Source organism: Nyctereutes procyonoides, unplaced genomic scaffold, assembly GCF_905146905.1.
Source record: "Nyctereutes procyonoides isolate TBG_1078 unplaced genomic scaffold, NYPRO_anot_genome, whole genome shotgun sequence".
Taxonomy (NCBI): Eukaryota; Metazoa; Chordata; class Mammalia; order Carnivora; family Canidae; genus Nyctereutes; species Nyctereutes procyonoides.
In genome coordinates, this window is record NW_026575156.1 from 863,797 (window position 1) to 881,295 (window position 17,499).

Sequence of the window (17,499 nt, forward strand, 5' to 3'; positions counted from 1 at the left end):
CAATTTTTAAAAACATCATAAGTTGAAATATCAAATCTGCACAGCGCTGTCCTTTCACAGAAGGCAAGAAACTGCCAGCACATCATGTTGGAGGCCGTCCTCGGTGCTGTAGGCTATGAAAGTGGACCTCCTTCAGGGTCTGGTTGATGTGGAAGTAAGGGCCTTGGCACAGTGCGGACTGCTCGGGAACAGGCTGAAGAGTGTGAGGGCTGGACCCAGCAGCCGTGTGGTTCAAGCTGCTCTCCGGCCCGCCTGCCCTGTCCGGGCTGTTGATGCTGCTGCTCCCACCACTATCACTGCTTGAAGACTCTGTATCCCAGGAATCATGAAAGACAGGGTTTCTACCACTCCTTTTGGTCTGCATTTTAAGCGTAAGAGCAGAGACTTCATGTCAGAGAACACTGTACACATCATGTCTAGGCTCAAGAACTGGAAGCAGAGGACTGGAGGAAGAGCGGAGACTTGGTGAAGCTACTGTGACCACCATCTGATAACCTCATCTCCATGCTACAAAAGCCAATGAAAGTTGTGCTACTTTTAGATAAGCTAAGAAGGAGCTTTCCTGATTATATGAAGTGAAACTTTCTCATATTATTAACAATTAGGATAAGGGCATTAGCTACACAGAGTATCCACTGACAAATACAGACGATGAGAACGGCGAAGAGGAAGCCACACAGATGTCTCATTTCTTCAAATATCAGAAACTTCCACGCCACAGCAGGAGAGAAGTGGATGAACTCTACCTCTCCTAAAGGTTTAGTCCAAAAGCTTCCTGTTGGCATTTGCACCAAATAAGGCTCCCCGTACTTCTGGCATCATCTGTTGGGCTATGAGGTCCAGCAAGCTTTCTAGAGTATTGGAAACCTTTGTTTTATGATCCCCAATATAGATCTCCACTCCACCAGCTATTTCCTCAGGCAGGTAGGATTCCTGATCAATTTGGACATCAACATCTTTTTGGGTGGCAATTTTGTACATAGGAATCGCTTTTTGCACTGCAGTCTTTACCAGAGGGAAATCCTGTTTCCTACAATGAACAATCATTTGGGGCTCCAACAATTGGTACAAACCCTGGAGGACCAGTCCATCCAGCAGCACTTGGTACCTGGTTGTATTTTTTACCACTTTGCTGAGTCTCTGTTTTGCTTCATTTAGTATGTCTGTAATAAGGTCATCTATTGCTCTGAGGACTTTGAGCCTTGCTTGATTCATCAAATTAGACATCTGAATTTTCTTCTGCTGCTCAATCTGCTTTTCTTTCTTCTCATAGTATTCCATAATCTTCAGTCTTTGGGTTTGCACAAGACGACCTTTCTCAATGTTGAACTCTTCCTCTGCCTTTGCACCTATTTCCTCTGCTTCCTCGTTGGCTTCTTGTTCAATAAAAGCCATCATATGTTTAATCTGCTTCTACTTGTCGGCATCAGCTGAGGGCCATGGAGAAAGCTGTGCTAGGCCGGAAGGCCACTGGCTCAAGCGTGGTCTGGAAGGTGGCAATGGAAGGCTATAAGTTCTTTATATATTTTGGATACTAATCCTTTTTCAGATATGTCATTTGCAAGGATCTTCTACCATTCTGTAGGTTGTCTTTTAGCTTTGTTTTTTACTTCACTGTACATAAGCTTTTTATTTTGATGAAGTCCTAATAGTTTGTTTTTGCTTTTGTTTTATACTTTCATGTTAGAGTTGTGATACTCTAAACTCTGTCTTCCTAAACATTGAAAATACAACAATTTCCACAGAGTGGATTTACACATGAAAATTGGGACATTACAGTTTTTGTGAGAACTGAAATATAGAGTATTTACAAATCATAACCAAGCAACACAAGTAGTTTGCTCCCATCCTGGCTTGAGAAACTTATAAAACCATGAGCATATTTAAATAAACTATTAAACACAATCCAAGGTGAAATGAAAAAAGACTTAAAAGTACCTAATCAAAAATTATAAACTAAATTTGAATTGAAATGGCACACTTTACTAATGAGATAAAACATTGTGTTAAAAAAAAAAAGCATTGTGTTATTTTAACTTCTTTATCCATAGTAATGCAAACTAGGTAGTAAAAGCAAAAATATTCAATTGTATATTTGATTATTTTTAACTGAGGAAATTGGTGGGTGGGTGGTAAAAAATTATACCAATTGCTACACTACATCAATAAGATATTATGTTAAAAGTTATAAAATTAAACATAGATACCGGAAGTGTAGGAATTTTTTTTAATTCTTTATTCTTAATTACATTTTCACTATGTGTACTCAAATATCATACTGAGTTGGTTGGCAGTTTAGCTTTATATTATGCGTTTTAAAATGACATCTAGTTTGCACTGAAGTTCCAAGTGGATGAAGAGAAAATGAGAAATAAATGAATGCTCACATTTTTAGGCAATCATGATAATTCTATTTCAATTGTTGCACAAATAACTGAAGTTAAATTCATCCTAAAATTTGGATTGGAGATGTCAAATATCATTTAGAAAATAAATTACACAAAGACCATCTCTCTCTCTCTCTCTGTTTCTCTCTTTCTCTCCCCTTCATCTCTGTCTCATACAGACACATACAAACACCAGAATTTATGCAATGGTGATAGAACATGGAGCATAAAGAAACATAGTTTACATTGTACTGTGATTTTTTGCGACTTCAGTTTGAAATGTATTTACTGAATACAGTGTATCCCTTTCTGGCATATTTTCAATATTTTCTTATTGAATTAATAGTTTGATATCTTTCTATCCTATATAAGAGCATGCAATGCACACTGAGTTCAGTTTCATTCATGTGACTTAGCATTCCCTAATTCTTTTAAACATTAAATATAGAGTAGAAAGCAAATTTCTTCTACATGCAATTCCATACTACATCCTCCATTTGTCCCAGTTGATTTCTTAGTGGTTTCTATCCAACACAGTCTCAAGCCATAAATTTGGGAATTCTTGTGATTAGAGTACAGCGTGGTATGAGATTATTTAAGCCACAGCTGCAAATGTTCTACCTTTCCAAGCTATTTGCAGTTGGTGTAAATATTGTAAAATGGTCCAAGTTGCTTTGTAGAAGTCACTGTCTGTATACAGAGGAGACAGAAAATTAATTACATTTACGGAGACTTCATTAAACTTTATTTCAACTTCTGGTCAAGCAAATCCTCATAAAACGTTAAAGCCTTCATTCTTTTCCTCAATTATCAGGCAAATCACAGGATAGAATAAATTATCTGAAAATCTGAGTTTTCTACTCATTTTCTATGCTGAGTTATGGGACTCAGCATAGAAAATGAGTGATAAAGAAGTGATAAAGAAGAAAATGCAGGAATAATTCAAGATGGCAAAATTAGTATACAATAATTATCCATCTGATTATAGAATAACTGTTAAATCTTGAGTTCTTGAGAGTGAGATCAAATAAGAGAGATCACCAAGAAATCCAAAGTAAGTGAAATTTGAGAAGAATCTTATTGAAGAAGTAGTAAGATTTTTGTAGATAAAGAGGAGCAAGGGATTCCTGGGTGGCTCAGTGGTTTAGCGCTTGCCTTCAGCCCAGGGCGTGATCCTGGAGTCCCGGGATCAAGTCCCACATCGGGGTCCCTGCATGGAGCCTGCTTCTCCCTCTGCCTGTGTCTCTGCCTCTCCCTCTGTGTCTCTCATGAATAAATAAACTAAATCTAAAAAAAAAAAAAAGGAGCAAATGGTATACTGGGTCAAGAAACAAATGAGCAAAATCAAAATAGTAGGGATGAATATGAGATAAAGAGAGAACAGTAGGATTTCTTCCTGACAACACTGGAGGGTCTTGTATAGAAATATTGTAATTTGAGTTTTACTGTAAATTAATATGAAAGGTATAATATGAAATTAACATGAAATATGTACCAACTTTGTCAATGATGATGATCAGAAAGGGGCCTTTGCATAAAATTAGTTAATTATTAATAGCTTTCTTCACTGAACTGAGGTATTTTTAGAAATAAGTAACCTCTATTTGCCTTCATATACCCAGCAAAAACATAATGTGTGAGGCAAGATAAACAGTGAATAGGGAATGAAATAAAAAAGGGATGAATTAATAAATAAATGAAAAGGCAAATAAATGCTTGAAATAAAACACTTTAGACTATTCTGATAGCAGTAGGATTTTTAATAATTCTGAAAACTGCTTAAGTGTGTGGAAAGAAAATACAAATTTAAACTACCCTTGGAAATTAGATATATATAAATCAATGATGTGACAACTTCATAAAGATCCTAAGATGCACCATGGTCATTTCTAAACTTTTAAGATTTAGTGAGTGGATAACAGTTCCAAGTTTATTTTAGTATAGAGCTTTCTATTGTGCCTTAGCATTCTGTACTTTTTCTTAAAAGTACCATTTTGAGTAGATTCTTATTTTTCCTTTTTTTGTATTATTTTTTTTTGGAGTTCGATTTGCTAACATATAGTATAACACCTAGTGCTCATCCCATCAAGGGCCCCCCCCATTAGTGCCCGTCACCCAGTCACCTCGTACCCCTGCCCTTCCACTACCCCTTGTTCGTTTCCCAGAGTTAGGGGTCTCTCATGTTCTGTCACCCTCTCTGATATTTCCCACTCATTTTTTGAGTAGATTCTTAAAATATTTAAGATAATTATCAGTTTTTTCTGATGTTTGAAAATACCATGGTGTATAACATCATAATGTGACAAAGAGTGTTAAACCCAGAATTGAATACAATAACACTGGAAATTATACCGTCACTGAACACTTCTTTGTATTTTCTTTGTCCCTAAGGGAAGAAATGAAAAATGCATTCAGATTGCTTTATTTAAATCAAATTAGAATATAATTATAGTTTTGAAACATTGGGTTTGTTGTTAGAGAATCACAGAAAAGTAGTAGGAGAAAATAATAATTAGTTCCTTCAATGCACATAAGATCTTTGTAAAATGAAACAAACATTATATAAAATTCTGTATGTTCTCTTAAGCAAGCAAAGTCTGAGAAGCCTCCAATGCTGAATACATAAAAAACAATGGATGTTGCAATATCTACCATTGTATAGATTTAGTTTCTGAGGCTTGTTACACTACTCATTACAAAACAAGTCAAGCAGCATATCCTTTACTGATTCTTTGTGAGCAAGAATATACAAATTAAATATCCAATAAAATAAATAGTAAATATTCACATTTATGCACCTGTATTTAAGATTGATCTTTGAAGATATGATTGAAGGTAGAAGTTAGGTCACCTCACACTGAATTTGTGTGTTTTCAACCAGTGCTTATTGTAATTTTCATTTTTCTATCTAAATCAAAGTAATCCAAATCTTTGGTAAATGATTGCAGAATTTGATGCATATGTGATATTTTAGAATAACTATGTTATATGCATATTTGTGGAATTGAGGCATCAGTGTAGATTTGGGAATACAGGCACACACATATATACATATACACACATGTGTCTTGCCCTGGCTTTGTCTCTTGAGAGAACCTAAAAGCAGCAATTGTCCAAAAGCTTTGAGTCTACCTACTGCTTACATCTTAGCTTCTATATGCCATTTTCCACAAACAGGAGAGCGAGGATGTGCTATATATATATATATATATATATATATATATATATATAGAGAGAGAGAGAGAGAGAGAGAGAGAGAGAAATATATTGAAAGGACACAGAAGCTAGCACTAGGCAAAATGAAGATGATTTGAGTTTTAAGATAAATGATTGAGGCAACAAATTGTAACCCATTGAATAAAATAAAAAGCAATGTGTCCATGAAGATATAAATATGTGGAAACTTTTGTAAAGAAAATCACATTTATGTAGTTTCAAACTATTTCTATATAAAAATAATTATTTTAGAAAGAAAAAAAAATAGTGACTTTACAATGAAAAATCCTAGCAGACATTACTATGCTTCAGTGATCTAAATGAACATCAAAAGCAATGGAACAATTTGAAATTGTATGCTACCTGGTAGAATGTATTCAGAAGAATTCAATGTCACTTGTAGGATATTCATGCAAGGATGCATAACCCGAAACTACCTATAAAGAAGCACTACTTAAGGTATCATCTGTAAGAAAAGAATTGAGACATAGAATAATTAAATCGTCTAAGTCATGAGAATCAAGATAAAGTTAAGGAACTCATGAAGGATTGACTTTGTTTTCAAGATATTATCATTAAAATTGTCAAACTAGACAGAAATTTGTAGATTATATAGTAATAATCTGTTAATGCCATTTTTTTGTCTTTGATGATTATGTCATGTAGGTGATTATATTATACAGGCAATTGTCCTTTCAGACAGAAAAGTTATAGTAATTTATTTGAGGCATCAGATCTGCAACTTATTTTCAAATGTTTAGGAAAAAAACAGTTCTTTGTACTGTAATTCTAAGTTTTTGTAGTTTGTATCTATTTAAGAAGTACCACTATTTTATCTTTAAATCATTTGTCAGCTTTTGAAGCTCTATGATTTTGGAGTCTTAGTGTTACCAAGAAGCTATGAAAGACAGATGGGTCAACCTCCACTTGTCTTTCAGAAAATGATACCCACCAAATAATCAAAAGCCGGGGAGAGTCATGTGCAAGGAATGAGATAAACTAAAAGTAGATTGTAGCTTACGGACATTGTAAAGTTCTTTTGAACAACACCAAATTGGATTAAGTGGATCAGCCATTCATTCTATTTCACAGAGTAAAAAGAGAACTCTCTTTTGTGCAAGATAAGAACATCTAGATCCTTAGCAATTCTTTTACACACTATTTCCAGAACAAACATGAGTCAAGAAAATATGACTAAAGAGCTTGAAAAAAAAAAAGACAAAAGAAGCATTTATAGAAATGATCTAGTTATTGACGTTAGCAGATAAGGCTAATACATATGATTAATTTGCAAACAAAATAAGAAATGAACAAATAAGTGGAAGAATGATAGATTTTAGCAGATAAATAGAATCTACATAAGAGAATTAATAGTAAAACATGTCATTTAAAAATAGATTAGGCCTTGCAGGTTAAAAATTATCAAATTGGAGGACAGATCACTGGAAGATTATCAAAGTGAAAAAACTGAGAAGAATATATATTAAAAATAAAATTTTAGAGTATAAAAAACATCCAAAATCTTGAAAATTTTACAGTGGGTATAATAGATTTCCAGAAGGAGAAAACAGAGAAAATGAGAAAGAAGCACTATTTAAAGAGATAATGACCAACAGTATCCAAAACGAGTAAGAGCAACAATCTGCAAAATCAAGAACTTTGTGAAACTCAAGTATGTTAAATTTTCCCATGTGAAAATTTCTACTTTCATGGTATTTGCACTTTATGTATTTAAAAAGCCTGAAAAATAGGAGTTCCTTCACAAACACGAGGTCCATTTAGAAAAATAAACCAACATAATTAAATTTTACTAAAAATGTACGACAGTTAAATTTTAAACATTGTTCAACAAAAGCCAAATAATCATTCCTAAACTTTTAAGTTGTTTATTCAATGTATTTACACAAATCCTTGTTTAAAAAAAAAAATTCAACAAGATGGGATACCTGGGTGGCTCAGTGGTTGGGCATCTGTCTTTCGCTCAGGGCGTGATCCCAGAGTTCCGGGATCGAGTCCCACTTCGAGCTCCCTGCATGGAGCCTGCTTCTCCCTTTGCCTATGTCTCTGCCTCTCTCTCTGTATCTCTCATGAATAAATAAATAAAATTAAAAAAAAATTCAACAAAATGTCATTAGTTACATTTAATGTACATAATATATTCTCTGCGATATGGCAAAACATTGTTTTATTTTAAAGATTAAACAAATTATGTGATATTAATTGAATTTTATAGGAAGAAAGTTTAAGATTCTATATATTTATACATATTAATATTTGAAGCTAAAATGTTTATCACATTTAGTATATATCATAGCTCTAAAATTGGTTTAAATTTTTAAAATAATATCAGTTTATGTTTAATAATATTTAAATATGAAATTTTCTTCATTCTTAATAATAAACATAATGGGCAAGGGAAAGATGGTAATTGCTGAAAGCTATTTGGCACCATTTGGCACTTAAATTCTGGGTGGGTTAAATGTTAAAATGCTAGGTACCCAGAGTACCAAGAATAGACTTCTCAGTTATTACTTTCTGCTCTGAAATTTATTGAGGTCTTTAATAAACACATATGTGAAAGAAACTTGCTTAGTATAAGAAAACCAATATCAAGTATTCTAAAAAAGAGTTTCCCACTTTGGGAGGATGGACAATCTTTATTGTGGGACCATCTGTGCATTGCAAGATGTTTGGCAGCATCCCTGACCTCTCCTATTTATATCTTAGTCTCACTTGTCCGCAGACCTAATTGTGACAATCAAAACATCCCCAAATATGACATAGCCAAATGTCCCTTGAAGAAAAAAAAATCATTCCAGATTTGAAAGCTGCTGTTCCAAAATAAGAAATTTTCTAAAAATAAAGGTGTTGGTATGCCCTAAAGATCTCCTGATAGGCACATAGTTCTCACAGATTTGGGCCCTTTTATTATTAACTACTTGCTTACACAGTTATCTAGTATTCAAATATTATTTGTGAGACTTAATCTACTGAGGTACACAACCATATCCAAACCAAGATTCTAATTTCCTTGCTAATTTGTAACTGTGGCTAGTGAGATATACCTCTGCTTCGTAAGCAATGTTTGACTTTAATGTTGAATAAGATATTGCAGCCTTCATAGAATGAAAGAAGTAATGATTTACAAACAGCTATTTATAAAATGGCATTATAGACTTTTTCAACAGAAAAGATGTAGCAAAGTTATTGCTTTTTCATTTTTTAATATTTTTTCTGTTGCCTTCTTCAAAATATTATAAAGAGAAAATGAATTCCAGAAGAAATTACTTGTATTTTTAACTAAGTTATTTGGATAAAATTTGCGTATTACCAATTTTGTTTTAAGGTTTTATGCTAGGTATTTGATATGCAGAAGTGAATATCTATATACTATCTACTGGTCTATTATTGTCTATTATTTGTTCCCACATACAAAAAGTATACCGGTTTCTGTTTTTTTTTTTTTTTCAATGTAGCTCTAGCTCTTGACAAAAAGTAGAGTTTTTATTTTTGCAGGGGAATGAAATTGTAAAATCACTAAATAGTACCTTAAAGTGTGGTTATTTATATATTTATAAGAAAGGGTACTAGAAAATCTAATGAGCTAACAATATACTTCCTTTTGTAAAAATTTGAGAACTCTCAGCACCCTAGCAAGGATAAACAATGGCTTTCATACAAGCAAATTTGAATTTTTAGATTGCAACACAAAATTTTAAGATGTACCTTTTATAACTAGAAAAATATGACATCAAAATTGCTTTACATATAATGTGATAAATAAGATTGCACATATGGCTACACTTAGAAAAAGTAAGGTTTTCCATATTTTCCTCTTTGTTTTTAGCTCAATGCCTTCATATGATTACATACATATTGTAACAGTTATGAATGTAGATATGTGCTCTTCAGAAATATTTGTTATACTGAGGGATTTGTTATACAGCTATATAGCCTACAACTTTTAAACTATATTTTCTGCAAGGGGAACAATATCTCATAGAACAGGATTTGGCAAACTTTTTTTGGGGGGGGCGGTGGGGACTTTTTTGTAAAGGGTCAAGTATGGCTTATTTTAGGCTTTGCTAGCCACACATCTCTGTTTCAACTACTCAATTCTGTCATTTTAGCAGAAAATCAGCCATGGACTAGACATAAGCAAACAAGTGTGGCTCTGTTTTCAATACAAATATATAAAAACAAGCAGTAGGCAGGATTTGTCCACAGATCGTCCTTTGTCCACCCCTGTAACAAATTATTGTGCGTACTTAACCTATACACATTTTTGCTGTTAATAGGGCGATGTTCCTCTTTCCTGGTGGACGGGTTAAGTCATTTCCTACATCTTATGTAATATGAAATAGATGCTTCAATTAATAAATTAAATAGTGTTATCATGTCTTTTAGAATGCAGCCAATATTGTCATTAGGGAACTCTCTTTTTTAGTGAATTTTTTCAATTTTAACACAGTAAAACTACTACATAAATATGAAAATATTTTCTTTTATAAAAATATTATTTGTTATAGAAATGTGTACTTATTACTACCAATTATAGCTCAAAGGTAATTAGAAAATACTATAGATACAAATGGCATTAAAAAATTAGAGTCAGCCAAGGAGACTCTAAGTTACTGAACCTTAAATACATGTTGCTACCCTAGGAATATGGAATTGAAGATAAGTTTGCTAAGGGGGAAAGGTCTTTTGGCACCAAAACTTATGGCTGCTTCAGAGCTTGCCTGGGCATAAAGAAGTATATTTTCATAATATACTTCAAAAAAGAGAGAGAGACAATATTATTACCAGTTAAAGAAACATATTTTTTTAATATTTTCCTATTTTTAGTGACAATAGAGAAACACTCACAAGAATCTTATTTATGGTTTTACATATTACATTTTTCTCCACCTTTCTATCAACTTGAAATGCAAATGTTGATTTGCTTTTGGCTTTTTCTAATCCTTTCAGAAACAATTTAAAAATTATCTGTTTATATCTGGCTTGAACATACTTCTTATTGAAAATAAACTTTTTATGTTAACAGAGCGAATAAATGATAATTCTACTAAAATCTCAATGGCTACAGGTGATAAGTTCTTTTTCAGTTTCTCTGCTCACACTGAGTACCACCTACTTCCCAACCTTGGTATCCCATGCAATTTACCTTTCTTCTTTTCTTTATAACTTTTGGTCTTAGCACTATGAAAGATATCTACTCTGAAAATGTTATGAAATTTTTCAAATGTCTTCTCAGTTTTTGCTCCCTGAAACACCATTATATTAAAAGGTTAACAAATAGAAGAGATTAGAATTCGTTTTGGTTTTTTTTTTTTTAAGATCTTATTTATTTATTCATGACAGAAAGAGAGAGAGAGAGAGAGAGAGAGAGAGAGGCAGAGAGAGAGAGAGAGAGAGAGAGAGAGAGAGAGACAGAGAGGAAGAAGCAGGCTCCATGCAGGGAGCCTGACGTGGGACTCGATCCTGGGTCTCCAGGATCACACCCCCAGGTGAAGGTGGCGCTAAACCGCTGGGCCACTGGCGCTGCCAGAGATTAGAATTCATTCACATTCTCAACCTTCCTATCCCAAATAGGAAGGTGAACACCTACTTTTAACATAAAACTCTATTCTCTGAACTATTACTTAAAAAGCTCAGTGTTTACAGTATACAATAATTTTTCATGTCATTTTTTCATGCTATTTATATAGAGCACACTTTTTTATTTATTTTATTTATTTTTTATAAATTTATTTTTTATTGGTGTTCAATTTGTCAACATATACAATAACACCCAGTGCTCATCCCATCGAATGCCCACCTCAGTGCCCATCACCTAGTGCCCCCCCCCCCCGCCCATCTCCCCTTCCACCACCCTAGAGCACACTTTTCTTTAACCTTTTCCATCATGTGTTGAAATTACTTATAATTTTTGGCCTCAATTTTATCCTAATTATTTTCTCTTCATAAGAAACTCTCCATTGTCAAATTTAACAACAAATGTCTTATTATACTCCCATTAGTGACTGAAATTCATCAAGCTATATATGCAGTATACATGTGCTTTGGCATAGACACATTATACTTCAATAAAGTTTTAAAAACGCATCATGACTGTAGTTTAGGCCTACCAGAAAAATATCCCCTAGAATAGAGAATCAACACCATTCACCTTAAAGGCTGTACAGTTGTCCAAGTTAAACCATTTTATAAATGACATGCATAGATTACAGAATCATATCTCATCATTTATCATTGATGACTCTGCGGATATCAGTTTATATTTAATTATTATCACTCACAAAATTGAAAACATATCAAGGGCATTGCTGCTTATTTTGCAGAGTTGAACTATTTATCTTAACATTTAAGTTTGAGAAATTCTGTAGCTGACATGTAAAGATCATTTCATGCAGTCTAAAGAGAAGCCTCAAATAGTTTAGGATTTTTTTGGCTGAATGATTGAAAGGGGATTATTAGAATTTTTCAAAATTAGAGACAGATCCCAGGTAAATACAGTGTACTTGATGTTGGCAGAGGCCTCTTACCAATTAGAACAGCTAAAAACATGAGGTGACTGCCACATGAACTATTTTATTGCAACATAAATAATTGCACATAATAAAAAAGAAATATTACCAAAGTCTGTCACCTTCATCCCCAGTGACACTGCCCCAAGGCAACACATTTCACCTTTCTGTTTATTGGTTCATCTGTTGATTCTATGTCACATTATATTATATATATTAACTCCATTTCTTGATTTGTCAATTTACTTTCAATTAACTCCCTACTGTGAAAAAAAAGGAATAAATAAACCCTTTTTCCCCTTCTTAAATATCTCTGTAGGGTTATTCTTCATTTCTTCTATTGATTACTTTCATATTATACATAAAATATTTATGGCCCTTTCTCTTAACTGCAAGCAGTTTATTTTGGCTTCTATTTAAGTTGGATAAAGAAATATGTACTATTAAACTTTTGTCAGCGTCTAATACCCTTTTTTACTTTTCAAATTCCAGCTTTTCTACTTTGCTAATTCTTCTAGTTTTTTGTTTGTTTGTTTGTTTGTTTGTTTGTTTGTTTGTTTTTTTAATTTAGGTTGGCAAGGTGTATACCTGTTATATAAAAGTGTTAACATGCTGGTCTCATGCTGTGTTTATGCGTTAAGTGTAGACATTAAAAACAAGGAGAGGATAAAATTATGAACACCCTCTGTATTACTAAAACAACTACTGTGATTAAACCTATACAGAAGTAGACATAGTAAAACCCCCTGTGCTCTTTGATGCAAATAGGAATAATTTCCAAATGTCAAGGACAGATCCTCATCCACCATTGTTACATTCCATATATTGTTAAAAATAATCCATATTTTATTTTGCTTTATGATTGCACCATGATTCTTGAACAGTTTTACCTGAAATTTCTAATTGTTTTTTTTTTGTTGTTGTTGTTGTTGAAAGAAGAATCACATGTCATTACCATATTTCTAACAATTTCTTAACAATATCCTAGGTTTGATGAAATTTGGTTGCTGTACCAATGATCAAAACAACTGTCATTTTTTGTTAAAAAGCAGAAATTTATTTCTGTTTAACTAATAATCTGCTCTTTTAAAAAACAAAGCTGGTATGTCATCTTCATGTTTTAGGCTATTTTTATCTTGATTCTCTTCCAACCTCATCATTAGGTTTGCATCTTGCAGTCTAAAAGATCTGTACCAGCTACTAGTATGTTCCAGCCAGTGGGAGGGGAAAAGTGAGGAAGAGGAGGGTATGAGCCTTGCCTTTCAACTATAGCACCAAGAAATTGCATATGTATTGTACTTTAGTAATTCAGGGTTAATCTGTGCAAGATGCTATAGCTCTTCTCATCTGTAAAATTCAAATAGTGATAGTACATACTTTCTATGGATGTGGTGATTATCCAATGAGCTACCATTTATAAAGCACTTGGAATAATACCTGACAGAGTAAAATAATAAGCACAGTAAAATTATTTACTACTATTACTACTTATTTTGTTACTTATTGACCAGAAACTAATTATATGGCCAGAGTTTGTTGCAGGGAAGCTAATATAATTTTTTCCTTCACTATCATGCGCTGAGGTAAACTTTTATTGTTATAAGAGAAAAAGAGAAGACATTAGAAGGGACAATAACAAGGTCTGTGATATGTTCCATTAATTAAAAATAACAACATACCTATTCTTTTCTTGATGTTTTTCCCTAGACTTGGGATGCCTTGTTCTGATGTAGAGTCATTCCTCCTAAGGCCTTCCTTTCCTGATACTACCATATTCTATCACTTTGTGTAATCTTATTTCTTGGATTTGTTTTCCCTTTGGTAGACTATATTCTTTTCTTTCTCTCAACCTCTTTGTGTCAGAAAGAACAAATAACACATGGTCTTAGTCCATTCAATTTGCTCTAACAAAAATGCTATAGATTGGGTAACTTACAAACAATAGAGATTTATTTCTCACATCTTTGGAAGCTGAGAAGTCCCAAGATCAATGTGCCAGCATGGTAGCATTTTCGTGAGAACCCTCTTCCTAGTTTATAGCTGGTAACTTCCCACACTGTCCCCATATGGTGGAAGGGACAGGGATCTCCATGGGGTCTCTTTTGTAAAGGCACTAATCCCATCATGAGGGCTCCACACTTTTGACCTTATCACCTCCCTAAGAGCCCACTCCCTGATACCTGCATATGTGGGAGTTACAATTTTAATATGAATTTGAGGGGACCCAAACATTCACACCATAGCATATACCAAATTTTAATTGCTTATATCTAAAAATGCCTTACTTCCGTTCTCAAGTCTTAAGTAATTGCCTTGTAGAATACTAATTTTAGTTCAATATCATGTTTTCATCAAAAATTTCAAAGATTTCATTCCATTGCTTTCTAAAAGCTAGTTTTTTTTTAAGATTTTATTTATTTATTCATGATAGTCACACACACAGAGAGAGAGAGAGAGAGAGGCAGAAACACAGGCCACCCAGGGATCCCCCTAAAAGTTAGTCTTAATGGTGAAAAAAAAGTCTAATAGAATACTTGAGCTTTATCTTTTACAGATAAACTATTATTTTTAAAAAAACATTTTATGTCTGATGTTCTAAATTTTCAGAAAAAATGTATTTAAATATCTATCTTTTTTATGATTCATGCTGTTTAGAACTGAGTGAGATCTTTCAGTCTGAAAATTTGTACTTTTTTTTTCCACTCAGGGATTTTTTTTTTACTGTTTCTTTGATTATTTCTTTCATTTTTCTTTGTTGTCTTTTTCTGGATCATCTATTAGAAAATTTATTAACTTCATAGATATCTGTCCCTATACACTTTATTTTGAAAAGTTTTTTCAAGCATTGTCAATTTTTTTTTTTCTTTCCCTTTACTTTACATGGTGAGAAATTTCCTAGGGTCCTTCCAGACTTTCAAGCAGATATTTTACTGTCACAATCCTACCTTAAATTCCAAAATTGCTGCCACGGTCTCTGATTATCCTTTCATCAGAGTAAAGTGTTCTCTAGATGCTCTCTTCATGAGTCTGTCTAAAATACTAATTAAAACTATCTATTTAACTTATCTGTTTCCTGGATTATTTTAGGTATCTCTAAAATTACTTTAGCGTTGCTGACTTTCCTCATATGCATGAATTTCTTATATCTTTCATATTTAAAAATGAAAACCTGCTTTTTGGCTTAAATTTGATGGCTTGTTTAATTACATGTGCTTGCTTGGATCGCTCTTTCACATAAAATTCTGTTACACATTTGGCCCCTTCCCTGAAGATACAACTTGACTTTTACTTCTGTGAGACATGCCAGCTGACTGGTTTCACTTTAGGTTATATGGGCCCAGAATACAGCCTCATGTTCTCTCCACTTCCCATTTGTGTTCCCCAAAGAAATATAACTTAATTCTAAAGTGCCCATACACACACTAGGTGTTCAGTGGCACCCAAGTTCATTACCTGCTTGAACATGTAGGCCAGTGTCATTGCTGCCATTCTTTCTGTCATTACTTAGAAATGTAACCTATTTCTACTTATTAGATTTGCTGACTCCAAGATTGCAGCGTTTCCAGGTTTCAACATGGAAGAAATAATTCCACCTCCATGGACTTGTCTAATTCCTGGTTTCTGTTGTGGTTAACGATGCTATTGGCATATCATTCCGTGTGAAATCAAACCTTAGACTTTTCAGAAAAGAATCAAAGTCCCTGGTCCATTGTATCCTACTTCTCACAAAAGTCTAAAAATTGCTTTTGACTATTTTTGTGTACTTTGGATTTTAGAGAGGGGAAGAAATAAATACATTTCATTGGGTTTCCATGTCAAACTTGAAGAGACTATTTGAAAGCTATGGAGATTTCCAATAATGGCCTTGAAACACAAAGAACATTTTTCAGTATTATAATGTGAATGCAGTCGATGGCACTGGAAGCAAATGCTCCAAACCATCTTTGAAACAGAGTAGCATAAAATCCTCCTAAGGGAAAAAAAATTATCTAATGAGAAATATTGTCAAAAATACTTATATTGTTTAACTAGGCAAAATATAAGGTTTGTTAAATCTTCGGGGGAGAATGGAATTAAATGCTAAGTCATTTATTTGGTTCAAGAGATTACATAATTTACTTGAAGTAGATAGATATGAGTCTTCCAAGTTCTCAAGAGCTTAAAGCTCTCAAATAAATCACATGTACCTAGTGGGTAATGACAAAGATTGCTATGAAAAGCCTCATATCAATCACATATACCCAGTGGGTGATAGCATACACAGCTATGAAAAGAATAAAGTCGAATAAACTACAGAGTTTGAAAAACATAAGATTTTCCCATGAATAGCTTTTTTACTTAAACTCTAAATTTATGTTTCTTCATCTAGAAAAAAAAAGAATAAAAATTTTCCCTTTGAAGGACTTTTAAAAGGATTATAAGGAATGTTACAGCTAGTTGATATTTTACCTAATAGATACTCAGTAATGTTGAAAACAAAAAATGATATTAAAAATTGAATTAGAATTATCTAAGTTTTCTCTGTTCCCTGAATGATCTCTAATCCCTCGAAGATCAGCTACTTATCTTGTTATTTATGGATTTATATTATACACAGACTAGTGACTATATATTAGTCCAGAATCGTAACTTCTCAGCAATGTGGAAATCCTGATTTTAAAAAATGGAACAGTAAAGAGAAAAAAAATGAGCACAAAGATATGAACAGTTCTCCTGTTAAAGTATCCCTACTGTGTAGTATCTGACCCTCAAAAATACTCTGATTAAGTCTACCTTTTCACTAAGAGGTGTACCCATCTACAAAAGGTACATCTTTCTAACATCTATGACTATTCAACATATTTCAATTACTTTATAAAGTGTTTTGTATTTTATCATTTCCTTCTTACGATATGCTATAACATTTTCCTTATTTCAAATATGTATATAATGAAACTGAAGATGGAGATAATATGCCTATTATCATGTAGCTCATTGTGAAGCCAGAAGTTTATCCCCCTGTTAAAAGCTGAACTGTGTTCCCCCAAATTCATGTGTTTATATCCTAGCCTCCAGCACCTCAGAATGTGACTGTATTTGGAGACAGGGTTTTTAAGGTGGTAATTAAGTTAAAATGAGGTAATTAGAGTGGGCCTTAATGCAATGGCTAGAATCTTTATCAGAAGAGCAAAGTAATTCATAGACAAAAGAGGTAAAATCTTATGAAGATAGAGACAAAAGGCAGCCATCTATAAGCCAGAGAGTGAGACTTCAGAATAAGCATACTGTCAACACTCTGAGTTTGGACTTGTAGTCTACAGAATCGTGAGAAAATAAATTTTTATTGTTTAAGTCACTTGGTATGTGTGATCTTTTATTATGGCAGC

General features: G+C 33.3%; 1 protein-coding gene across 1 annotated transcript; it reads right to left on the bottom strand.

Moving 5' to 3' along the window:
- Positions 1 to 759: 759 nt before the first annotated feature.
- On the bottom strand, positions 760 to 15,622 carry LOC129502274 (V-type proton ATPase subunit E 1-like). Its single transcript, XM_055313806.1, is given in 4 exon segments — positions 760 to 1,486; positions 8,337 to 8,397; positions 10,771 to 10,870; positions 15,587 to 15,622. Coding segments are annotated over 4 exon segments (924 nt in total).
- Positions 15,623 to 17,499: the final 1,877 nt, after the last annotated feature.